The sequence below is a fragment of the Aspergillus fijiensis genome (genome assembly GCF_003184825.1).
Source record: "Aspergillus fijiensis CBS 313.89 unplaced genomic scaffold BO72scaffold_5, whole genome shotgun sequence".
NCBI lineage: Eukaryota > Fungi > Ascomycota > Eurotiomycetes > Eurotiales > Aspergillaceae > Aspergillus > Aspergillus fijiensis.
In genome coordinates this window covers 519,238-542,445 of record NW_024468981.1, presented here as the reverse complement: position 1 = coordinate 542,445, position 23,208 = coordinate 519,238, and the positions used below count along the sequence as shown (strand labels likewise).

The 23,208-nt window shown below is 55.3% G+C and overlaps 9 protein-coding genes across 9 annotated transcripts; 3 read left to right on the top strand and 6 right to left on the bottom strand.

Annotated features, from left to right (window-relative positions):
- Positions 1-300: 300 nt before the first annotated feature.
- On the bottom strand, positions 301-593 carry BO72DRAFT_492351 (uncharacterized protein; the record flags this gene model as incomplete). The annotated part of the gene is made up of 2 exons (XM_040948287.1): positions 301-526; positions 580-593. The coding sequence occupies 2 exons, from the start codon at positions 591-593 to the stop codon at positions 301-303; spliced, it is 240 nt and encodes a 79-aa protein (XP_040805529.1).
- Positions 594-4,741: 4,148 nt separating this feature from the next.
- BO72DRAFT_209041 (uncharacterized protein) lies at positions 4,742-6,078 on the bottom strand. The gene has a single exon (XM_040939648.1). It carries the CDS (start codon positions 5,827-5,829, stop codon positions 4,948-4,950), a length of 882 nt encoding a protein of 293 aa, XP_040805528.1. The 5' UTR covers positions 5,830-6,078; the 3' UTR covers positions 4,742-4,947.
- Positions 6,079-6,831: 753 nt separating this feature from the next.
- On the top strand, positions 6,832-7,731 carry BO72DRAFT_444516 (uncharacterized protein). Its single transcript, XM_040943828.1, has 3 exons — positions 6,832-7,059; positions 7,137-7,312; positions 7,387-7,731. The coding sequence occupies exons 1-3, from the start codon at positions 6,912-6,914 to the stop codon at positions 7,522-7,524; spliced, it is 462 nt and encodes a 153-aa protein (XP_040805527.1). The 5' UTR covers positions 6,832-6,911; the 3' UTR covers positions 7,525-7,731.
- A 1,131-nt stretch (positions 7,732-8,862) lies between these two features.
- Positions 8,863-11,251, bottom strand: BO72DRAFT_444515 (Zn(II)2Cys6 transcription factor). The gene has a single exon (XM_040943827.1). The coding sequence runs from the start codon at positions 11,191-11,193 to the stop codon at positions 8,935-8,937; it is 2,259 nt and encodes a 752-aa protein (XP_040805526.1). The 5' UTR covers positions 11,194-11,251; the 3' UTR covers positions 8,863-8,934.
- A 184-nt stretch (positions 11,252-11,435) lies between these two features.
- On the top strand, positions 11,436-12,655 carry BO72DRAFT_474658 (class I glutamine amidotransferase-like protein). Its single transcript, XM_040947282.1, has 2 exons — positions 11,436-12,247; positions 12,312-12,655. The coding sequence occupies exons 1-2, from the start codon at positions 11,647-11,649 to the stop codon at positions 12,434-12,436; spliced, it is 726 nt and encodes a 241-aa protein (XP_040805525.1). The 5' UTR covers positions 11,436-11,646; the 3' UTR covers positions 12,437-12,655.
- A 96-nt stretch (positions 12,656-12,751) lies between these two features.
- BO72DRAFT_444513 (GNAT family N-acetyltransferase) lies at positions 12,752-14,073 on the bottom strand. The gene has a single exon (XM_040943826.1). It carries the CDS (start codon positions 13,741-13,743, stop codon positions 13,162-13,164), a length of 582 nt encoding a protein of 193 aa, XP_040805524.1. The 5' UTR covers positions 13,744-14,073; the 3' UTR covers positions 12,752-13,161.
- A 327-nt stretch (positions 14,074-14,400) lies between these two features.
- BO72DRAFT_524440 (uncharacterized protein) lies at positions 14,401-16,678 on the bottom strand. Its single transcript, XM_040949874.1, has 5 exons — positions 16,450-16,678; positions 16,090-16,381; positions 15,790-15,988; positions 15,449-15,739; positions 14,401-15,375 (listed from the first exon to the last, which is right to left on the bottom strand). The coding sequence occupies exons 1-5, from the start codon at positions 16,572-16,574 to the stop codon at positions 14,507-14,509; spliced, it is 1,776 nt and encodes a 591-aa protein (XP_040805523.1). The 5' UTR covers positions 16,575-16,678; the 3' UTR covers positions 14,401-14,506.
- Positions 16,679-17,141: 463 nt separating this feature from the next.
- BO72DRAFT_474656 (ATPase) lies at positions 17,142-20,672 on the top strand (the record flags this gene model as incomplete). The annotated part of the gene is made up of 8 exons (XM_040947281.1): positions 17,142-17,630; positions 17,667-17,987; positions 18,024-18,909; positions 18,987-19,172; positions 19,238-19,297; positions 19,357-19,560; positions 19,628-19,920; positions 19,956-20,672. 8 exons carry the CDS (start codon positions 17,142-17,144, stop codon positions 20,670-20,672), a joined length of 3,156 nt encoding a protein of 1,051 aa, XP_040805522.1.
- Positions 20,673-21,343: 671 nt separating this feature from the next.
- On the bottom strand, positions 21,344-22,459 carry BO72DRAFT_516503 (uncharacterized protein; the record flags this gene model as incomplete). The annotated part of the gene is made up of 3 exons (XM_040949586.1): positions 21,344-21,945; positions 22,015-22,098; positions 22,221-22,459. Coding segments are annotated over 3 exons (687 nt in total), but the record flags the coding sequence as incomplete, so codon positions are not given.
- Positions 22,460-23,208: the final 749 nt, after the last annotated feature.

The window sequence follows — 23,208 nt, the reverse complement described above, 5'->3', positions numbered from 1 at the left end:
CTTAGATGACATCTCATTCCCATTCCCCTTTGTAGTCAGCTTGGTCGTTCTGGGCGATGGGCGGAATCACGATGGGTTCGCCGTGGTCCTGTACACAGGTGTTCGGCTTGAAGAAGATAAAGGGACAGGGTGGGCGCTTGCATCCTGCTTCTCTGTCGATCGCGGAAATGCCTCCGTGTTATTATCTTGTGAAGGAGGGGGGCTAATCAGACGAAGGAAAATGAGTAGAGTAACGTACTGTGCTTGGCGTAATGGAGGTAATGGAGGCCCACGCACCGGAGAATGGGACGTCGCTAGGGGCTAGCGGGGGAAAATCTGTTGGACCCTGACAATCTCGTTCATCACCTTGATTGCACCCGTTGTATCGTGGGTGTCTTCACCCTGGAGGACTCGAGCTTGTAGTTGATTGGCTTCGGTGTTCTGTCCCAGGTCCATTTCGCGCTCTGCGGGCGGGATGGGCTCCCGGCGCAAGATGCGGCCGTCAATGGCGCGGAAGCGGATTAGGCGTTTCCAGGGAAGGGACATTCTGATCAAAATCAGTCTATCATATGAAAAGACGGATAATTATCTTAAGCATACAAGAGTTTTGTCATCTTTCTCTTGAGGAGTGACTGTTCGCTTGAGTTTTCTTCAGATATAATTCAGAGACAATATTTAGTACAAAATGAATGATGTACTATTGGTGCTAAGCTATAATACTAAATCAAGACTATCTACTTTAGGTCTAGAAAATCTGAAATCAACTCTCTCAGTCCGATAATATTTATAATGAAGTAGTAAAGTTGCCGCTGCCCATTCTCGTCTGTTACCTTTCTCGACGGCCCTTTCGTGAATCTTATTACACTCACCATCGGTACCTAAGAAGTTGTCCAACTAGCACCAACCTTTAACAGTAGTCACTGTGGTGCGAAAAACATTGCAATAAGCTAATAATACATCCTGTTGCCGTACTAATCTACAAAGAGCTGTGCATGATAATTACAGAAATGGTCCTTCGCAGTCCCCGCTTCAGCGCCAGCACTACGTCAACTTCAGGTGCCCCATTGCCTCCTTGGCCAAACCTTCCAAGAACTCAATCGTCTTGCCTGGGTAATACACAAGATCGAACTTGAAATCCTGTCCGACCAGCGTGCCCTCCAGGTAGATCTGGAAAGCGGACTGCTCCTCCGGTCTGGCGGTGATGGTGCCCCGGAGCCTGACCACGCGGATATCACACAGGGTCGCTGCGGCCTCGATCATTGTGCGCAGCGTGTCGTAGATGGCGCCCTCGACGACCTTGACGGCATCGAGGCCGGCCTGCGCCGCGAGGAAGGCCGCATTGTTGTTCTTCGCCGCCTCCAGCACTCCCTCGGCGAGCGACACTCCCGCGCTCAGGCCACTATTCTTCAGCTGCTGCAACTGAATGCGGAGTTTCTTTGACTCCTTTTCCTGCTTCTCCACGTAGTCGTCGTGGATCTTCTGCGCGGTGTCCACCATCTCGCGCGCCTGCCGCCGGGCCTCGTCGAACTTGCCCTGCGCGGCGGACTTAGCGACATCCAGCAGTTTCTGCGCGTTGTGCAGGTGGTCCCGCGCGGCGTTGATGGCGTTGTCCACCTGCCGCTTGATCGTTTCGACCGCTTCGCAGGCGTGGTGCAGGGCCTGGGTGAGGTCGTGGAATAGTTGAGATTGCATGATCTTCTGCGCTAGCTCGAGGGCTCCGTCCGCCACTCCCAGACCTACCTTGGCGGTTCCATACTGGATCCCGAGGGCGGCGATCTGCAGGTGCTATTGGGAGCGAGAAAGAATCAGTTAGATACATGAGAGGGAAAAGTCGGAGGCTAGGGTAAGACGCACTGTATCCAAGGCGAGAGCCTTTTGGAACCATCGCAGGCCGCTCAGTCTGTTTTCCAGGCCATCAATTTGACTGCGCAGATTCTCGACCGTTTCTGAAGTATAAATACACCGGGCTAGAGCCCAATGCGCCAGGGTAGAGACCGGGGACATTCCACTTACGTTTGGCATTGGCCACATTGTCCCGCGCGCGCTGGACGGCGGCTTCGGCATCTCCAAACTTGGCCATGAATTCTTGTCTCCTCCGTTCGCGGTCGGAGATGGCGTCGTTGTGCTCCCTGGTTCCCCGCGATTCCTCGTTGTTCAAGGCCCGCTCCTTCTCTTGGACCTCCGCATTGGCCTCGTGGATGGTGTGGTCGCGGACGGTCTCGGCCTCTGCCACGGCGGACGACTCCTCCTTTTTCTTCTCGAAGACTGCGTCGCGATGGACGGCAGACTGGGCCTGCGTTTCCCGCTCCAGACGATCCAACTCTTGGTCTAGTCGGTCATTCTCGGCCTGGTACTTGGCCCGCTCCTCTTCCAAATCTGCTTGTGCTTTGGCGATCTTCTCCTTGTAGACTCGCTCCGCGTCTGCAACCGCCTGCTTGGCACCGTTGATCTTGGCCTCGACCTTCTCGTGCACGGCCTTGAGAGCTCGCTCCAAACTGCGGGCCATCTCCTGGATGATTGTCTGCTCGAACTCGGCACTGACCTCCCAGCTGGCTTCGCGGGGATTGCACATGAGCTTGGTTCCCCCGACCATTTCGGCCTTGGCCTTGATAGCCAGCAAGGTGCTCCACTGCATCTCGAAGTTGAAGTAGAATATCGGGGCGGGCAGGAGCTGGATATGCACGTCCACCGCCGCGCGCAGGTCGAAGAGCTCCACGAACCCATTCAGCACAAACGCCTGCCGTTCCCGGGTCAGCTCCATGTCCAGCAGCGCGAAGGTCCCCTCCTTGCCCGGCAGGACCACATCTCCGCCGACACTGAGCGGCCCCAGTCGGAAGGTCTGCAGCCACGCCTTGAGCCGCAGACCCTCCGTGGTCAGGGACGCGTCCATGGCGGCCTCGTGGTCGCAGATGGTCAGCCCGCCTTTGAAACGGAAGCCAGCCGGATAATGTTCTCCGCCAAAGGTGGCTCCCATGCTGGCGTAAATGAGCACGTCCTGGAAACGGAAGAGTGTCACGTCGGTCGTTGGGATCTGGGTATCCATTGCTGCGGCCACGAACTGGATGATCTCGGTGTAGTCCATTGCCGGGGCTTCGGCCTTGATGACCATGTCCCGCGGATCCTCGCAGATGTAAAGCACTAGGTCATAGGGCTTGTCTACGTTGTCATCCAGGTAGAGGCTTCCCTTGATGCCAGCTCCGATAGGCAGACCCGAGGCGGCTAGTTGGGCCCAGTTGAACTTCAGTCCGATGCCCAGTCGTGGTCCTGGAGATATAGAAGGTCTGGTGAGTTCGCTGGTCTATCACATTTTCAAAGACAAAGAAACACTATGAGCTTACCAATCGTCAATCGCTTGCTCAGACCGAACGGATTGTTGATATTGCCGTCGAAAAAGCTAGAATGGCAAAAGGGGTTAGGGTTATCGATGGCACTGGGACATCCAGGTTCGCATGCTTACAGTTCGCCATCCGCACCGATCGGATCCACGGCCATCTTCAGGTCAAACTTGTACCAGCTATTGTCGTCGCCAACCTTAACGTCGAAGATACCGCGGAATGCGAACGCCACCCCGCCGGTCGCGGAGCTGCCCAGGGAAAGCTGGAAGCGACGGGACCGGAACCGAGGCCCCAGCTCGATCTACCCGCATAACCACTGTGTTAGCCTTGGTGCACCTCGGGTTCCCCCATGGATCAGAGCAGCAATGTGGAAAACTTTACCTTCAATGACTCAGGTAAGTAGATGGACACGGAAGGAATGCTAGACCCCTTGGCCCAACCCAGGCTGAGGTACGATTGATCCCCCGCCGCGGGCTTCTTCACCATGTCGCCCATCTGCAGCAGCGGTACTTGCTCTAACCTGGCACAGAGATAGAGCCCTAAACTCACGACATTGCTGTTAGTCTCCACCTCACAAGGGAACAGAACGTGTGAGGGTGGATAACCTGCCTTGCTAAATGGTATAGCCATTTGTGTCCAGACTACAAGTCGGACGGTTCGTGCTCGAAGCAATCAAGGAAATCTCCTTCAGACGCAGATCGATGTCCGAGTCCTCGTCGATGGCCGACACAAACCGACTCAAGGAGAGATCGGCTTTGAGGTGGCCGCACACCACCCAGAACCACTCCTGGTTCTGTTTGCCCATGGCCAGCGTGACGTCCACCTCCACCGGCGGCTGTCCACTCTTGCCTTGCTGTCCATCGGTGTGGATGAGTACTCGACCGGTCACCTCCAAGGACCCACTCCATCCCTTCCTCTCCTTCTCCGGACCGCCGGTAGTCCGCCGTTTCTTAGTGGGCGGTTCATCGTCCGCTTGACGCGGAGCACTGCTGTCCTCGTCACCGCTGCTGCCCACCAGCAAGGTTAGTGCGGCATGTTCGATGACCACGAGGCCGTCGCCGACTTCCCACTTGTCCACCTCGGCCGTGATGGCAATGCCCGCCCGCGTGATCGCAATCGTGGCCTTGGCCAACGCTCGACCATTGATCGTCAAGGACCCCTGCAGAAGAAACTGAGCCTGCGAGATCCGCACCGTGAGATTCTCGCAGGTAATCTCATGCTCGGTGTCGTCGAGATCCCGGCCGTGCACATCGCTGAAGAGGCGCTTGATGTCGGACCATGTGACCTTTTCCATATGGCCTTCCAGAAACGAGAGATCTGACTGAACATCAGATCTTGCGGCAAACCAGGCTTTGATGCAATTTAGACTCACCGGGTCGTCCTTTGACAATCACTCCTTTCAGGCCAACATCTGCCCCGTCGGAGCCTTTCCATCTGGCTGTTGCGGCAATGGAAAGCAGGGCTTGCGGGTCGGGGCGAGCGATAACATCAGAGCTGATATCCCCAGAGGTGGTTGTTATGTCTGCTGGGGCGGCTGTGTGAAGAGGGATCTTTGCGAAGAATCGGACTTCGTCCAGCTGGTGAGTGCGGGGTGTTAGCTTTGGAAACTCTTACGGAAGGTCAGGTCTCGCGATCATCTCACATGGAACGAGTCCGCTCCCAGCGCGTTCTCCCATTTCTTGTTGCCCGGGATGGTCATACTGAGCTCCAGCCAATCCTCGGAGAGATCCGCTTCATATTCTAATTGCAACGACCCCGTCAGGCCCGGTAACTGGATCTGCAGATCTCCAAAGACGCCGGCCTGTACCGCGCTGGTCTCCCCGACCACATTGGTCGTGCTGCCCACGTTGAGGCGCAAGCCCACCGACAGGATGGTGACCAGCTCCAGCACCGGGGGCAGGGGCGTCCGCAGTCCGATCAAGCTGCCAGACAGGGAAACCCCGTCGATGGCCATGGTCTGATCCTGCTCCATGGTCACCCCGAGATAGGCCGACAGCCGCAGGACGGGCTGCACCGCCTCCCCGAGGACGGTCCGGAAGACCTGGAACACGCCGTCTAGCGCTCCATTGAGCTCGATCTCGGTGCGCAGGTACAGCCCGGCGGGCTCCGTCCCAATAGGCCGCGACCAGAACTCGATGGCCGATTTGCGGAACCGCAGCTCGTTCCACGCGTCGGAGTCGAGAGAGGGAAAGAGACTCGACAGCGGGATCGCCTCGTCCAGCTCATACTTCCAGAACTCGCGGTCCTGCTGCCCCGCGGCGCGGTCGCGCCGACCCGCGACATTCTCGAAGAGCGGATCCGACCAGAACCCGTCCCAGCCGGTGAATTTGGGCTCGCCCTCTTCTCCGGCTGCGGCGAGGTGAGCGTCGCTGAGGCTGACGTCGCCGACCGACTGGAAGAAGGGGGCGGCCTGGTCGGCGGGGGATACGGTGGAGGAGGAGCGGGAGGTAGGGTTGGGCCGGTCACGAGCCACGGATGCGAAGATTTCATCCTCCCAGATATTGTCGCCCGCCATGACGTTGTTGGGGATTGTCTGGGGCTCGAGAACTCCTTCGTTTGGTGTGGACTTTTGACTGGTCTGTGGTGTGGTTTATAACGCTGCGACATCGGGTGGCTGCCTCCGTTGCTGCTGCAACTCCTGTCTCGCTCAGGGGTGTTCGATTACCGGACGCGTTTCAGTAGAGGAGCACCTAGGCTCGAGGAGCGCAGCGATTAATTTGCGGGCGTGGATACCGACTCTCTCGTTTAGCAAGGCGATCACATGGGCTCGGCTACCCATATCGACGCATGTTGGTGCATGCACCGACGCTAGATCCGTGCAGCTGACCATTTACCAGCGCCAAGAAGCAAGTCGGCACTTTCTACCCCATGGTTCCTGCAGCTGCGACCCCACGGAGGCAAGTCAGAGCCGAGGCAGGTCCTAACGAACGGCACGGCCGATTGTGCGAGTCACTGTCGGCATGTATGGCCGTTTTTGGCTGGGGGGCTTGCCTGAAGAATGGCCATCCGACTGACCAGCCACAGTGGCGGTACAGTCTTCTGGCGAGGGGAAACCTGGTCTCGATCGTCCGGCCGGAGAAGTGGATCTGTAGTTCGCACGGCGGTCCCCCGGTTAGGGTAAGGTGTCCGGGCTGCCCCAGTGATGCTCGCCTGAAATTGCTGCCGATCGCTAGGGTTCGCCCCCGAATCTTGGCACCGGCCCGGGCAGTAACCACCGATCCTCCATCCAAGATCCCATGTCGTCTATACTTTCCTTGACCCGCAATCCCCACGATAGCTTCACGACACGGCGCAGCTGAATTGCGGCTGAACCTCAGCTGCGCTCTCTATCCCCATCTCCCTTCCAGGCAACGACTCGGGTTGACTTGCCTGCAGCTCCAAGTCGACGACGAGGGACGCATGGTGTGATTCGGCATCGCCGACTCCCCAGCACGCCATTCTCTCAATCCAGCTGAATGATGGCTCTATATAATGGGGGATATTCCCCGGCATTGGGTTAGTCTTTCATCAACAACAGCTTCCATCTCATCGTCTCAACTACTCAAACCTACTCTCTTCAGACACCTTGATCTACCATCCCATTCTCACTTCTTCACCATGCCTATCTCCAAGGGAAACACCATCACCATCCCCACCCAGTTCCTCGGCGGCGCTGAGGGCAAGAAGATCACCGTCCGGTGGCAGCAGACCTTCCGCGACCGCCACGAGGACTACTGGATCTGCAAGTGGACCAACAAGACCACCCGTATGTCTCAATCCTTCTCAGAGCCGTTGCTACATGCCACCGACGCTGGTAACTGACTAACTCCCCCATCCCTCCAGCTGGCGACCAGGGCGTCATCTTCGTGCAGGCCAGCAAGCTTGAGCAGCTAAAGTCGCGCAAGGTCGACGGCGACGACCTCACCGTCGTCGTCAGCGACGAGTTCCAGTACGGCCAGAAGAAGGACCAGTCGAACCGCTTTCTGGTCTACCACGACAAGTCCAACAAGCCCTATCAGGTGGGTATCCCTCGGTCAAGGCTTTGCCCCAATGGGAAGGCGTCCGCACTCTGTATAAGCTCACACGTTCACAGCACCGCTTCATGGAGAACACCCTGACCTCCCTGGGCTCCAAGGGCGCCGACTTCGTCATCAGCCTCGGATACTCCGACGTCTCCAAGGTCGAGGATATCCTCAAGCACTTCATCGGTGACTACCTCAAGGACTTCTAGAGGCCGCGCATGGGTGGTTTGTTTCCGCTGAGAGACGTGGTAGAAGAGATGGAGGAGAGATTTGCAAGGGGGCTTTGTCTTGTTTAAGTTTCCGATCGATCGTTTCCGAGTGTTGTTTTTCGCCCTTGCTTTAGTTATAGGTTTGTTTTTCTGTCGGTTTATGTCTTTTTCTCTGCAGAGTCGCGAGTTCTCTACTTTCAATGGCACGGTCCTTACTGCATAAAAGTTGCCTTTCCATTAGCATTCAGGCAAAGATGTTAGCCGTAGAGTGTGCATAAGATGCCTGCAACTGATCGTGCTGGCGAACACGAATCGCGAGGGTGAGAGAAAATCACTCCCCGTCCACGATCGCAGCTCCCGTGGCTTTCTCTGGGCATAGGCTGACCCTCAGTCGCTACAACACGTCACATCTCCGAGAAAGTCAATTTCAGCGCGTCGGCTTGGGATAAACCATGACCACATAAAGCAGTTGACCTCAGCCCAACAGTAGGGCTGTCGACCCCAGAGATGTGTACCAGCGCCAAAATACTGTATAAAGGCACTAAGAGTCTACAAAACGTAAATGCAGCTTGGGGGTAGGTAATTTATCACTGCAGTGTATAATAATTGTAATTGAGATGCTTGATGAGCAGTATCCAAGCTTTACAATGAGAACCATCCAGTGTGTTGAAAGCCGTATTTCATATAATCAGCCTAGAAGGCATTAATCTTCAGCGTGCGATGTGGCAAGAGATATATACTTCCGACCAAGGATAGGCATTTGCGCCCGTTCACACGATAGACATTTTAGAAATGCACTTCTTGGTTTGCAGGGACTGTGATCAATCTTCAGTCAATTCGCTGCTACTGCGAATATCTGCATCGCGTGACGTGCATTATTTCTTATCGATTTTTCCTTCTCCGCGGTCAGATTTTGAGGTTGATATGTGGGATGCGATCGCCCCGGCGCCCCAATCCTTGACCATACGAGTAACTCGTATTCTTTCTTTATCAAATATGAATATATTTATTCTAACCTTAGAGCTAAGAGTAATGATTGTATAGAATCATGTGCTTGGAAACTTCATTCAAGGAAACTTCTGTTGGATAGGAAAGGGGGAGCCCTGGGCCGACGACCGACCGATTGCCTCGAAGAAGAGTGATTCTGCGAGTCCCTTGCCCTTTCCGTCTGGCAATTATTGAATATATTTTATTCCCTTTAAGTAGCCGGTACATACGACCACAGGGTGTGGAAAACAGGGCTTCCCGTCCGCTCAGCCGTACTTAAGCCACACGCCGGGAGGTTAGTAGTTGGGTGGGTGACCACCAGCGAATCCCTTCTGTTGTATGTTTTTGCTTCTTTTTTTTCTATTTCTATATCAATCACTGCTTCTAGGACATGTTGCATGCACCCGGCAAACGCCTGAGATACTATTCTAATACTCCCTGGCAAACAGGAGACGGTCCCCCTTCGAACGTAGTCAAGTCCAACTGATCCGAAGCCTTAGGCCACAGCAGTTCGATCTGATTCCAGAAATCCAGATCCCCAGCCAGGTATAGCCAATCCGCATCGAGATCCTGCGGCAAGTCCCAAGCAGCATCGAAGACGGAGGCAGACGGGCGCGGGTCGCCGTCCCCGAGGCCCCGCCCTTCTTCTTCTTCTCGCTGCCGGACTTCCGCACCCGCTCGAGCGACGAGATCCACCTGGCTCAGCAGGCCTTGCAGGATCCTGCTTGCGTGGCCGGCCACGGGGAATCCCGCGCGGAAGCGCTCGAACACGGCGACCGCCTGCCCGATCGCGGTCCGCGCGTCGGGCGCCATTGGCCCGTGGTGGTAGATCATCAGGAACCCCAGCAGGGTCATTCCGGCGCTCCACTGCATGTAGAACGCCTCGTGCCACCCGTTCACAAGGGAGGTCTCCTCCACCACCTGGCGGAGGATCTGGGAGACGGCGATGGCGTGCGCGGCGCAGCGTTGGGCCAGCCCTTCGGCGTGACCGCCCGGTGGCGGGCGGCACTGGAAGGAGATGGCGGGCCGGTATAGGTTGGCGCATTGGTGGTGGTAGGTGAGCTCGAGCAGCACGCGCTGCCGCTGCAGCCACGGTGGGGTGAACGGCTCGAGCAGCAGCCGCGTGCCGCTGGTCGTGAAGGCTCGGTCCGATCCCGTACCCTCGCGTTGCAGCCGGAGGGCGCGCGGGACGCTTTCCGCCCACTCGGTCACGCGCGGGGCATGTTGCGCTAGGATCCGGGCGCCGGTCTCCAGCGCGTCCGCATCATCCCAGATGGTCTGATCTTCATTCAGATGGAGATCGGCGGTGAACAGCGCATTGTAGGCGTTGCGGATGGTGATGTACAGCGTGGTCTGGTACCGGTTGAAGCTCAACCAGGTCGCGTCCTCGCCGATCGGTACGAAGGCTGAGCCGGACGCGGCAGCGGTCGCGAGGGAGTCGCTGGGGAGCTGGGGCATGGCCTGGCGGGCGCGGTCGGGGAGCATGAACGGGCGCCCGAGTTTCATCCCCGCTCGGGTGTCCATTAGATGGACCACCCACCACAGCCGCCGCCGCAGCTCGCGGTCGGGTTCCGGCAGACTCTCCGGCGGGTCCACGTGCAGACCTAGGATGTACGCGGTGCGCACGGCGAGACTCACCGTGCTGTCCATCATGTTGTGGAACGAGCCCCCGCAGAGGTAGACGGCGCAGAGCAGGTGGCATTGCAACGTGGCGATCGAGGGGCTCTCGAGCTCGTAGGCCAGCAGCGTCTGGCCTCGCCAATAGTGCCATCGGCCGGCCACGAGGGCGTCCTGGCCGTCCAACAGCCCGCTCTGCGAATCCGCCGGCAGCGTGGAAATGTGGTACTGCATGCACATCGCCACCACGATATCCACGAGCGCCGACGGTCCCCGTTCCTTCCCGCCTGCCGTCCATAGACTGGCGTAGTGTTGCTTGAAGTGCGCTTCGTTTATGATGGGGAAGAGGGAAACGTGGTAGGTCTGCCAGAAGTAGTTGATGAAAAAGTCTTCCTGCAGGGGAGTCAGATAGACAGAGGCCGTGGTGTTCGGCAGCGGGTTCAGGCTCTTCGTCGGGTCGGTGGTGGGTCGGTCGAGAAGCTTGTTGTCGCTGGCGGAGATCGGGAGCAGCTGATGCGCGGGCTGCTCCTGGTCCAACTGCAGGCTCAGAAAGCCACTGATCCGCTGGATGTACGAGTACAGCGAAGACGGGCCCAGCCACAGACTGTTGGATGAGCGTGCCGGTCGAAAATGGATCCCTCCCCAGGAAGGATGCGGGGTGGCATTTTGGTGGGTTTCACTCCCCGGTCGCTCAACTTGGATCTCGATTGGCGGCTTGCGCAAGGTTAAGTCGGGTCCAAGGTTGTCTCGATTCCTGCAAGTGCAGCCTTCGAGCTCGGCTTCAAGCTGTTGGACTTTCTGTTTAAGCAAGGCGATCTCCTGGTTGGCCTGGGACAGGGTGAGCGCGACGGGTGCACTGCTGTTGCTGCAGGCCGTCCGGCTTAGGGCACAGTTGGAGCATGGGACTTGGTTGTCGCATCGGATCCGGCGGACACGGCAATTGCCGCACGCTCGGGCGACCTGCGCCCGTTTGCGCCGTTGGAGGATCTGCTGTTGCTGCTGCTGGTTCTGCTGGCTCTTTCGAGGACGATGGGTATTGGGCAGCCTGGTGATTGGAGCACTCATGACTGGTGGTAAGTCTGGAACGTGCTCATCGACTCCCAAGGATCGGTGTGGTAGCAGGATTGATGAGGGGTGAGATGCTGACGCGGATTGATGGTGTGTCTGTCAGTGAAGCGCGCTCGCATCATCACGTGAATGAGCATCAGTACTAATTAATTGGGTGACGGAGTTGCGGGGAGATGCAACGCGAATCCTTATCGATAACATGCAATCTCCGGGCCGCCGCTGGACTCCGCAACTCCTCAGCTCCGCAACTCCGGATGTCCCACGCCTTGACCGCGTCTCCTCGTATTCAACGAGAGCAAGCATAAATAGCTTGGAAGATTTCCCCGATTGCAAAAAAAATAAAAATAAAAATAAACAAGGAACAGAAGCACAAAGCAACAATATCCAGCACCTTTCAGACAGAACACATCTTTCTTTTCCTCCCCTTCACAATTTTACTCCATCGGAAACATGCCTGCCCGCAAAGCCCTAATTGCAGTAACCTCCGCCACCGCCACTCTATTTAACGGCAAGGAGCGCACCGGCCTCTTCATTAGTGAGGCCCTGCACCCCTACCGCGCCCTCGTGGCGGCCGGATTTGAGGTCGATCTGGCCTCGGAGACCGGCAGCTACACGGCGGACTGGCTCTCGCAGCAACCCGACTTCCTGCACGGCGAGGACCTGGCCATCTGGAACGACGTGGACAGCGAGTTCCGACAGAAGCTCGACCACATGCGGCCCGCCGCCGAGATCCTCGCCGACTCAGCGGCCGAGTATGGGCTATTCTACGCCTCCGCGGGCCACGCCGCGCTGATCGACTACCCCACCGCTCGCGCGCTGCAGCAGATCGCCGAGCAGGTGTGGGCGGCCGGCGGCGTGGTGGCCTCCGTCTGCCACGGGCCCGCTATCTTTGCGGACCTGCGCGACCGGGCGACAGGTACCCCGATCATCCAGGGGCGGAAAATCACGGGGTTCACGACTGAAGCCGAGGAGACGATGGGGGTCATGGCGGACTTGCGCGGGCTCGGAGCGGAGATGGTGGAGGAGCTGGCGCAGCGGTTAGGGGCGAAGTGTAAGTTCCTTTCATTCGTGTTCCTACGATTCCGATTGAGAAGCTGATTTTCTGGGTTGAACAGATGAACGATCCGCGGGCATCTGGGATGATTTCCACGTGGTGGACGGGCGGCTGGTGACAGGGCAGAACCCGGCGAGTGCGACGTCGACCGCCCTAGCTGCTATTGAAGTATTTGATAAACTGTAGTTTCTGGTTCATGTGTATACGAGATTGTCTTTTGTTATTCGGTTTTGTGTTGCGTGCTGGGATCTGACCTGCGGAGCTTCGCAGAGATTTCTTGTCGATTTGTGAACCTCGGTAGTAATGTTTTCAAGTTTTTGTCGAATCTTTGGGTCTACTTCCAGTCACTGGTGTATCGCTTATGCCTAGATGAGAGAATCCTTCACCGCACCAGTTAGACTGACCCAAGCTCTGCTGTACTCAGTAAGACTTAGCCTTCAATTAACGAAGAATGCTATCATCTTTTGGTACTTCCGAATATCTTATGATGTCCATAGTATTTATTGGTCTGTGTAGCCCCCAATGATGATTGAGAAAGCCATCGACTTTAAGAACTTAACGACCCGCCTAAACGGCATGAAGTCCACTCGTAGTCGTAATTATCATAGTCATCACCACTTCTACATGGTGTCACAGGCCCTCTGATTATCGAATATGCGTGACAAGTGCAGATGTTCATCTCGACACTGAAATATCAACCACTCCCAGTGCTGCCCTCCACGAGCAACCCCCTAAACACACCAAGTCTAAATGAACCACCAAACACACACTCTCTCCGACAGACTGATCCCTTCCAAAACCCCCCATAATCGCAGCACACAACCTCCATCAGCCCACCACACACCACACGCCCACACTGATCAATCCGCTCAATAGCCCAACATATTTAAATCCATTATCGAACAACCACCTCATACCACCCCCACCGCCAACTCCTTCTCAAACTCCACAAGCCTCAACTCATCCGGCGGAAGCGAAATAGCCGTCACCTCCCCAGTCCTTACATACCCACAGCGCTCATACCACCGGATCAACGCGACGCGTGTATCCAGCGCATTCAGCCCGGCCCTCCTTACTCTCCACATCTCCCGGCAGAGTTTCTCCGCCTCAACCATGACGCGCCGCCCGAGCCCGCCCTGCTGATAGCGGTGATCGACGGCCAAAAGCGCTAGGCGGGCGACGGCGTCCCGATCGGGGAGCTGTTTCTTGAAGATATTGACGCAGGCGACTACCTCCTCCGCCTCGTCTTTTTGGACCCCGTCTTGGGGTTCAGTGGTGGTGGTGGTGGTGGTGGTGGTGGCGACGAGGAAGGCGCCGTCCGGGTTGGCGATGCGCGCGAGCATGTCGTCCAGTTGGACGTGGAAGCGCGCCCCCAGGGATAGGTCGCCGGTCCAGTCGGCGCGGGTGTCGGCGGCGCGGAAGGCGGATTCGATTAAGTCGCGCAGGCGCGGGGCATCGGCCGCGGTTGCGAGGCGGAAGTGGAAGTGGGCCATCTTGGGGTTGGGGCGGGGCTTGATTGGAGGAGAGGGAGGGGGGAGTGTCGGCGGAGTTGTTCTGGATCGATGGTGGACAAATCTGATGTGGAATAGGAGAAAAAGAAAATCAAATCAAAGGAAATGAAGATAAAGATGAGGCGTATCGTGCTGCACGGCGATCAACGGGTTTAAGTAGAGCGGAGACGCGCGCCCTTCGACTGACGTCCGCGCACTAGCGCCCTTCAATTGACATTACGGTGATTAAGGGGCTGGGCGAATAATGGATCGTCCACAATAAGCATAGCGTGCTAGACGAGCTAGAGGTGTAGTGATCTTATGTGAATGATTATTGTCACTCATGTAGTAATATTTGCCTTGCACTGGACAGTTCGGATATACCGGGCTTTATTGACATCGGCCCCAAGCCTATGATCCTTAGCGTGTACCGGTCGGGAGCCGCATGCTTACCAATGCTTATCAGACAACGGGTCTATAAGAAAGGATGTTATTGCTTATCTCAGACCTAGTCGACTTTCGCTAAGTTACCTGTCTTCTGACTCATGCTCGTGCGGCTGCTGGTACGTGAATTAGAGATTGGTAGGCATGGGTCCGCACTTCCGAAAGTGGTAACAAAGAAATAGAAAGCTTATGATTCATGTTGAAACTTGTCTCGCTGCTGCATGGATATCTCAGAAGCTATCTGAAGGCTCTCTTTTATCATCGTGTGATCCGCCACCGTGTTGCGACTAAAATTGCTCTTACAGGGGCAGTGGCAACACTGCTAGAAGATTGACTGCATCTCTCCAGTCGCATGCCCGAGACCGCACATTGTCTCGCTACTAAGCATGGGCAGCTCCACTCGATAAGGGAACCATTGCGACGCTAGACTGGCTCCTCGATGGCTGGTCACCAGGATCTTAAATACAAGATCCGACCGGCTGCCCGCCACGACCCCCAGAAGGCTATTCAGAAACCGCATCACCCCATCCACCCAGTACAGATTAAGCTGATTGCTCAGAAAGTCCACCCCGTCGATCATGCAAACAACGATCCCGGCGGGGGCCCTCTTGACTACCTCGGCGAAAAGATGGCACAGGGTGGACACATCCTGCGTCGCGATTGTATGGAGATGCTCCTCAACTAGGAACGTGAGATCGAGTCTGTGAGTCTCGTAGAGGTTGAGGATCACCTGGGCGATGAGCGACCGTAGCATTCCTGCAGCACCGGCGAAGCTATCTTGAGAATCGCAGTTCTGGCGACAGAAGAATACCATCGGCACCACGCGCTCGGCGGGGGCAAGAGTCTTGATCATCACGGAGCAGAGATAGGTCAGTGGCGAGACGGGTCCCTCTTCCAAGATGTCCTCCTCCATGCGTGACACAACCAGGACCTCGGAACGCATGTCCTGAAGCCAGCTGCGAAACCGGGCATCCTGCAGCACACCCGCTACCTGGTCTTGGGCATCATCGTCCAAGAGTCTACCGGAGAGAAGTAATGTGGTTCGCTCAGTGGCTACAATGTTGACCGTGCAATCCACGATATCGACCTCGGAAAATGGATTCGCGAAGTGCAGCGCAGTGAGGAGCTGCTCGATGGTGATGGACACCCGCGCGGCCCTAGCAGCCTTCGCGGCGTTGTAGTCATCAACCACTAGACAAAAAAATCAGTAGTAAGCACCAAGGAGGCCAATTCTTCTGAGAAATGGAGCACATGCTGGACTCACTCGGTTGTAATTGCTTCCACCTCTCCAGCAGAATTGCCTCAACTCTCTCCCACGAGCCTGCGGCTATCCGCTTTACGTCTCTCATCCCGTCTATCATTTCGTCCTGTCCTTTGCCTAAACGCACCACGTTCTGTCCCATATCATGGACCTCGGTGTTCAAGCAGATTTTGACAGCTTTCTCAAATGCATTCGCTGCTTCTCCCACGCGAGTGACAATCTGATGTTCGAGATCTTGCCCGTAGTCGTCCTGCTGGACGAACGCCTTGGATCTCTCCCAGGTACCTCGCACCACTGCGCGGGAGTGAGACACGCCGTCAGAATGGCAAGAACGCATCTCTTACCTCCTCTAGTCTTGGCCATCCATTGCGTGAGATCCTCGACCGCGTCTAGGACGCTCATATAGAGGTCCTGCGCCTTTTCCAGAAGCGTCTCGCTCCAAGCGTAGGTATAGAGGTAGGGTGAGGCATCCTCAATCGGCTGCGATAGACTATCCAACGACCCGAGAATGAGGTCGCGAACGGCACTCATGCGATTCGCTGCCTGGATAGAAGAAAGATCAATATCGCGAGAGAGCAAGGGGGACAATTGTGCGGGAAATCCAGGCTCAAATGCGACAGACACACAGCAGAAGCCGGACGCACATTGTAGATGAGTTTGAGCCCTCCGCAGAGAACTCCCATATAATCACCGCTGGGGATTAGCTGCGTCAGGAACTCTAGCCGGGAAGCCACGTCCCCAACGAGTCGAATCGATTTGCGGAAGAAGTTCCTCTTCCCATTCTGCCGGTAGCGTAGGTCCAGCGCTTTCTGTGCCTCGCTCCGGACCTCTTCCCATGTATGGGTGTGTTCGAAGATGTATTGGGCCTGATTGTCTCCCGTCGTTTTGAAGTATGCCCGCATGGTGCTCTTGAATCGCTCCTTCCGATTTGCGACACTGGACGTGGACGCGGATCATGCCTTCAGCTACACATTCACTCCAACTCAGCTTGACGAACGACTCACCGAGCCGGGGGATCCGGGATCTTTTGCTTCCTCAGCCGTTGTGCTTCGGCAAACGCCCAAGCTGGGTCGATCTTGGGCGCATTGTGTTGGATCCAGGGCGTGACGGTTCTTGTTGCGGGTTCCATGGTATGGAAAGATACGTCGAAAATGTTTCATAAACGCATGTTGTGGTTGAGCGAGCTGAGATTGTCGACCGCCGCTGTCCGCTTCAGATGAGAGCCCGTCTTGGTTTGCGGAGGTGGGGTCCAAGTGAGATGGGCGCTCCTCGTCAACCCCGCGGAAAAGACTCGCATGCCACCTGGTTCGCCGGAGTTCGCCGGCACCGTACGCATGCATATCTGCCTAAACATTGTTTGCTCCCACGTATGCGGGAGAAGGTCCGAGCGGACGAACCATTTCCCATATCTCAGCATGAATCTGCACGTCAGCACGTCAGCACGTCCGGTCACACCGGCACACTGCATATGTTAGTCGACCGCCAATCGCTTCATTTGACAGTGTCGTATATGCAGCAGCTGAGCACAGCTGAGCATCCCTATAGTAGCTTGGAATATTGAGCGAGCTTCTGGTTCTGGACTAGGCACTGAACTATAAAGCTGCCTGCCATTGATGGAGACAGATCCTTGGCTTCTCTCCAACTCGGTTGCCCATCTTTTACGCTGTTTTTTGACCCCTGAGGTACACCTGGAATCATGACGACCACATTGACTACCACGGAGGTTGACCTTACCCTCCAACTCGGACACGAGGATCAATCGTCAGAGACCGATCAAACCCCGCCTGATGCAATTCCACGGGCAACAGTGGAGGAGTGGTTTGAAACCAGCAAACGCTCGCTCTCGCAGTTTGAGGAGCTGGAAAGCCGGACTCAGAAAGTTGTGGAGGCCCATAGCTTTGACTGGCAAGATGCCTTACGAGACATCTCTCACAGTCTCTTTGAGGAGATGCAGATGCTGCGGCAAATGAACAAGTCGCTGGCCGCGCTACTCGATGGGCCGCGAAAGGAGAACGAGAACGATAGGGGCGAGGAACAGGATGAGGGGGAGGAGGAGAACGAGTCAAATAAAGACGAGGAGGAAGACACCGCGGAAATGGAGATCTCTATGGCACAGATCCGTCATCTGCCTTGGGCCGAAGTGGCCCTGTTTAGGACTCCGCCCCCGAAGCGCTTTGCCGTTGAGGTTCCGTACAATGAGCCAACGGCTGGCGATATTCAGCAACTTGGTGCCTCTTTAGCATCGGATATGGAATTACCCATCCTCGCCGGAGAAGCCACAGACTGTTTGCCGCTGAACACCATGCCTGAACGAATTCGCCTCAATTGCCATCGGCTTAAGAGCTTTCTTGATTATCAGTTCTGCAGCGGGGAGTTGCCCTACAATGGTCAGAGCCCCCTGTCAATTCTCCGACCATTCAAACTGCTACTCTATCTTGACAAGCCAATTCGGTCTAAGGTGGCGGAGTTCGAAACGATTCGGAAAGAACTACAGGACTCATCCGAAGAGGAGTATATACAGGCTCTTCATGATTCTCCAGTGGTAGACATGGCTTACACGAAACATAATATATCAGAGCTCGGGGTCCTTGAGCTGACGGCTCTAATCATGGATTGTCGCTGCTTGGTGCAGTTCATGGATGATACCCTTCGTCCAGCACAAACGCACCTGGCCGCTGCTCCAGACATGGTACGCTTTGTTGATCTCTGGTTCGTCTTTGCTCAAGGTTCTCTGGTCTACATCAAAGGTAGCAGCCCTCCCCAGAAGATTTGGAAGGTGGTGCAACGGACCGGCGGCCGTCGAATCCTGGAAACCTCCGAGCAGTTCAACGACGAAAAAAGCATTGGTAGCTGGACTCCCCTGGTATTAGACTGCTTCTATCTGGACTTCGACGGGGTTCGATTTATTCCTGTCTTCCGTCAGTTCGAAATTAGTGGTTTTGATGGCGTTCAGGCCGCCAAGTCGCTCCCCGTGCTCCCGCTCCCGGTAGCGGAGCGGGAGGGATTCGCCGACCGAGCGCACCTCATGGCCCGGGGAAAGCAATTCGTCGACTGCACCCAGAAAGTTTTGCATCTGAATTACAGTGGCAGATGTCACTATTTGGACCCCTCTGGTCGCAAACTGACCGACTTAGTCGACAAAATCCCCCGGAGCGCCTCCTGCTACTCGGAACAGATCGACAGCGATGTGATTGTGGACTTCACCCGTGCCTTGGGGGAAATCCCCTGGTGGCGCCCCGTGACGGTGGATCATGCCTTTGGGGAAACCTCAACGTCTGAGACAGGAACAGCACTCTGGATCGAGAAGGATGGGACCTGGGATAAGCGATTTACGGATGACTTTATGGACGCCCAGAACCGCATGTGGGACTCCTGGGTCAAGACTGGAGGCGGGCCAACTGGTGATGATCTGATGATTCTGCCCGACCGGGTTTTTGCCTTCGTGCTGTCGACCAGACGATGGGGTACGTACTTGGTAGAGACTGGCCCCGATTGCATGGTGCTCTTTCGCTAATTCATATGGGGTTCGCCGTCCAAACAGCTTGTCTTCGGATCGGGCGTGGACCTAATGGTGCTGAGCGCTTGCAGGAGAGACCAAAGAAAGACAACCCTTGGTTGAAATTGCGCCTCCCAGATGGCCACAAGGATCTAGTGCAGTCCTTGATCCACTCGCACTTTGCCAAACAGAAATCTGGAGGTGTGCATTTTGACTTGTTGAGAAACAAAGGTATGCCATCTGTTCCTTACCCCTCTACCTGTCCTTTCAGTGTCGTCGCTAAAAGCTGGGGGCAGGGAATGGAGTAACGATCCTCTTACATGGGGTCCCGGGCGTCGGGAAAACGTCGACAGCTGGTATGTCCTCAAGATTCCTGAGTCTGTTATAGGTCCAAGCCCTGACAATTCCGAATCAGAGTGCGCGGCAATAAGTAATGGCAGACCTCTACTCCCTGTAACATGTGGTGATCTTGGACTTACTGCAGGCGAAGTGGAGGAGAAGCTCAAGGAAGTCTTTCGTCTCGCCCAGGACTGGGGCTGCATCATGCTCCTGGATGAAGCGGATGTGTTCCTGGCTCAACGCCGGGCATATGACGTGGAGAGAAATGCGCTGGTGTCTGGTAAGATTGAACTGGTAATCCTGGTCAAGTACGTGCCCGCTAATTGAGTGACCATCCGAGTGATCAGTTTTCCTCCGCACCCTGGAGTACTACGAGGGCATCTTATTCCTCACCACCAACCGAGTCGGAGTCTTCGATGAAGCCTTCAAGTCCCGGATCCACATGTCACTGTATTACCCGCCGCTGAATTGGCCGCAAACCTACGAAATCTGGTCCAGTCACATCGATGTGGCGAACGAGGCCGGGGTCGTTGCTGACAAAGGGGAGTTGACCAGCCTCGCGAATGAAATCTTCTACGCGCAAGCCCGCCCGGGATCGGGCCCTGTCTGGACGGCCGGCAGATCCGCAATGCCTTCCAGAGTGCCCTCGCGCTGGCCGCATTTCACACGGAGAAGGGGGCCCAGATCGAGCTCCGGAGAAATTATTTTGTCAATGTCTTCACGGTCTCCGATAACTTCAGCAGATATATCTGGACGACACAGAATAGGCAAGACGACGCGGAACGCAATCGAGGCTCGATGGTACGACGAGACGACTATGTTTATGATGGATCGGGGGTGCTCAACCTGCAGCCTCCTCAGCAATCGACTGCTGGGTTGCAGCCTGTATACGCGCCGGGAGGCATACAGTCCACCCCTTCGCCGTTTGGCCACTCGAACCAACCGCAAATGGGGAGTTTGAGCGGCGGTGGGCAGCCTTATCCAGGCGACCCCCGCAATCTCCAGACCGGCATTCAGGGCCCTCCCGTTGTTCCCCTGGGTCAGCCCTCCATTCTGCAATTGCAAGAACCTAGCCCACAACTGACACTCCCTGCTCAACTGAATATGCCAAGCAATAATGGCCTGAAAGACAATTATACCTTACAACACTTGCTGCAACAACAACAACAAAAACTATCAAATCCACAACTGACAGTGCAACCGCAAATTAGCCTATCCAGAAACAACAGCATTGCCGACAATTATACTTTGCAACAGTGGCAGCAACAGCAACAGCAACAGCACATTCCTCGATCTGAGGTTCAGGCATCGCAGAACCCAACCACTACACCAGAGTCTGGACTACCGTCTCTCGGCCAGAATTTCAATCACCCTTCGCCAAATATGCCATGATAGCGTAAAATGACAGTCCCATAGACTCCAGGTGTTGTCTGCGTCCGGGAGTATCGTTAAAGTCTTCTTTTGGATTCAAGTGGCAGCAGACCAATAGTCAGGGTCTCCAAAATGACAATAATCAATGCGTAAATTATATAAACTGATGTTGGGACTAGCCCCAAGTCAGTGAATCGAGTTCTTTCCCCCCCGGCGAAAATTTGACAGGAGCAGAATATAATTGCTTTTCCTTTTGAATGTGTTGTCTGACTCCTCAGATTTCTTCCTAATAAATTCACAATGTTCTTCCAAACCACTTAATTTGCCTTAGACATGTCGGGGTTTGGGCTCTGATCTCGTTATTTACACTGTAACTCAGCCAGAACATCTGAGTTTCCAGGGCAAGCGTGCCCACAAATTTGCCAATCGTCAGATGCGTCAACCCGACTGAGGAGCAAATCTTGTGCTGGCCCAAAGAACTCTCAACAGAGAATCGCATCTCATTTACCATTTCTTCAATCTAGATCACAAAGCACGAATTTTGTCAAGTACACTCAAAGCCATTCTTCCTGTTTACTTATTCCTTCTCACTCTCCATCGTCATCTCACTTACTCTCCATGGCTACTCCCAGTCCTCCGATCGCCTCACCAAAGAACCCAACAACCCAACCCACCTCCCCTCCAATAGACCCTCAGCCACTCCTCACCGGATCAACCGCCAGAACCACCTTCTTCGGCCTCGCCTGCCTCTCCAATCCACCGCCATGAGCCTGAAGATGATAAACGTAATTCAGCAGCCTCGCCGCCACGAAAACCTCAAACGCATCGACCCGCGCCGCGCCCGGTGTCAGATCCGTGCCGGGAGACAGCAGCGGCTTCGCGCGCATCACCGCCATCGCCCACCACAGCAGCGCATAGGCAGTGAACTTCTTACGGGTCGTGCAGCTCGCCCAGGTTGGCGGGGTGTCGGGACGAATAAAATGCACGTGCTGGGTCGGGTCGCCCACGATCTTCATGAGCGTGTGAAAACAGGTCTGCTTCTGGTCGGGGCGGAGGGACCCGCCGGCGCCGGAACAGGTGCCTCTCGCGGCAATAAAATCGCGGAGGACGGGCGCGAGGTGGGTGTCGGTGTGGATGAGGTCCCAGAGGTCGGCGGTGGTGGGGAGGCCTAGGGCGCCGGCGAGGTATCTCTGGTTGTGTTTGATGGCGCAGGCCCAGTCGGCGCTGTGGGTTGAGAGGCCGGTCCAGGTGCAGGGCTGGATTGGGGGTGGAGATGGGGTGGTGGTGGTGTGGGCTCGGGGGGTGGTTAGTTTGTTGATTGGGGTTTAGAGTCGGGACTCTAAGCTTTGGGTGGGGGACGGACCTGGGGTTGGGGTTGGGGTTGGGTTTGACATTTTGATTGAGGTATTCACGGTTGAGACGGTTGAGTAAAGTCTTGGGTTTGTCTCTGAATGTCTCATGAGTCAGCAAATGTAAGTAGCCCAGCACCAAGTTTGAATCTTGGGGGGGGGGGGGGCGCTCGAGGTGCATGGGAATAGTCTTGCTGAACTCTCGCGAGCATTTTCTTACCTGTGGCTGTGGATCACAATGCTTGTTCCCGGTATTAAATGTTGATTTGTCAACGTCGAAAGCCGCAGCCTTGGTGGATGGAAGGTCTTGGCAATGTTCCAGTTGTAGGGGACTGGAGAGGACTGGAAAAAAATGGAGAGGACCGGAGAAGACAGGAAAGGACTGGAGAGAGCTGGAGAGAGCTGGAGAGACCCGGAGAGAGCTGGAGAGGGCTGATAGGTGTCGGCAACTTCGCTCTCGTAGATTGTTGCTGGCAAGATTGCCGACGTGGAAAGAAGATGATGAAGAGAAAGAAGAAGACGAGAAAGAAGAATAAAAAAGTTGAGAAAGGGAACAAGAACTTTTTATCTACTAAGGCTTTTCTCCCTGGTTCCCCCAGTCATAGAAAGCTGTCTGTGCCCTTTAGACCGGAGAAAATGGCAGAGAACAGAAGACTAAGGATTCCTTCTGATCCTGTACCTGGTAACTACCTGCTGGTTGAAACGTTTTCATACAGTGATAGATCACGACTTGCTCTTGATATCTCAAATCGCTTTGCTGAAGCCCTGGGCTGCTGTTAGAGGAGCCAACCGTTGCGATTAGGGTTACGTCCTTTCAGACTGCGAGACTAGAGTATTTTATGTTATAACTCATAGTCATGAGGGTTCCATCTAATTTGGGCTATGCATTCGGCCGACAGCCTACAAGTTAGGTCCGGGGTTGATTTCATACCTCACAGCGTGACATACTTCCCCAAGTCATTTTGTTTTGGCTCACGTTACTGAACCAAGCCATAACATAATATTGCAAGAAACGTTCAGATCACAACTTTACAGCTTGATAGTATGTCTTTCATTATGTAAATTATAAGCGTTCTATACCTATGTAAGAAGCACTTGAGGTATTAAACCTTCCTAGTGACCTCATACTCTTTCTTCTAGATTCACAATAGGGCTTTATGACAATGAATGATATGACGGAGAAAGAGCAGTGTGAGTAAAACGGCCGT

Coding starts and splice junctions, on each gene's coding strand:
- BO72DRAFT_444515 (XM_040943827.1), bottom strand. CDS start 11,193: ATGAGTGCTCCAATCACCAGGCTGCCCAATACCCATCGTCCTCGAAAG.
- BO72DRAFT_444513 (XM_040943826.1), bottom strand. CDS start 13,743: ATGGCCCACTTCCACTTCCGCCTCGCAACCGCGGCCGATGCCCCGCGC.
- BO72DRAFT_209041 (XM_040939648.1), bottom strand. CDS start 5,829: ATGGCGGGCGACAATATCTGGGAGGATGAAATCTTCGCATCCGTGGCT.
- BO72DRAFT_444516 (XM_040943828.1), top strand. CDS start 6,912: ATGCCTATCTCCAAGGGAAACACCATCACCATCCCCACCCAGTTCCTC. Junction 7,060..7,136: donor GTGGACCAACAAGACCACCC/GTATGTCTCAAT, acceptor CCATCCCTCCAG/CTGGCGACCAGGGCGTCATC. Junction 7,313..7,386: donor AGTCCAACAAGCCCTATCAG/GTGGGTATCCCT, acceptor ACACGTTCACAG/CACCGCTTCATGGAGAACAC.
- BO72DRAFT_474658 (XM_040947282.1), top strand. CDS start 11,647: ATGCCTGCCCGCAAAGCCCTAATTGCAGTAACCTCCGCCACCGCCACT. Junction 12,248..12,311: donor GCAGCGGTTAGGGGCGAAGT/GTAAGTTCCTTT, acceptor TGGGTTGAACAG/ATGAACGATCCGCGGGCATC.
- BO72DRAFT_524440 (XM_040949874.1), bottom strand. CDS start 16,574: ATGGAACCCGCAACAAGAACCGTCACGCCCTGGATCCAACACAATGCG. Junction 15,740..15,789: donor GATGGCCAAGACTAGAGGAG/GTAAGAGATGCG, acceptor ACTCCCGCGCAG/TGGTGCGAGGTACCTGGGAG. Junction 15,376..15,448: donor GTGGAAGCAATTACAACCGA/GTGAGTCCAGCA, acceptor TTTTTTGTCTAG/TGGTTGATGACTACAACGCC.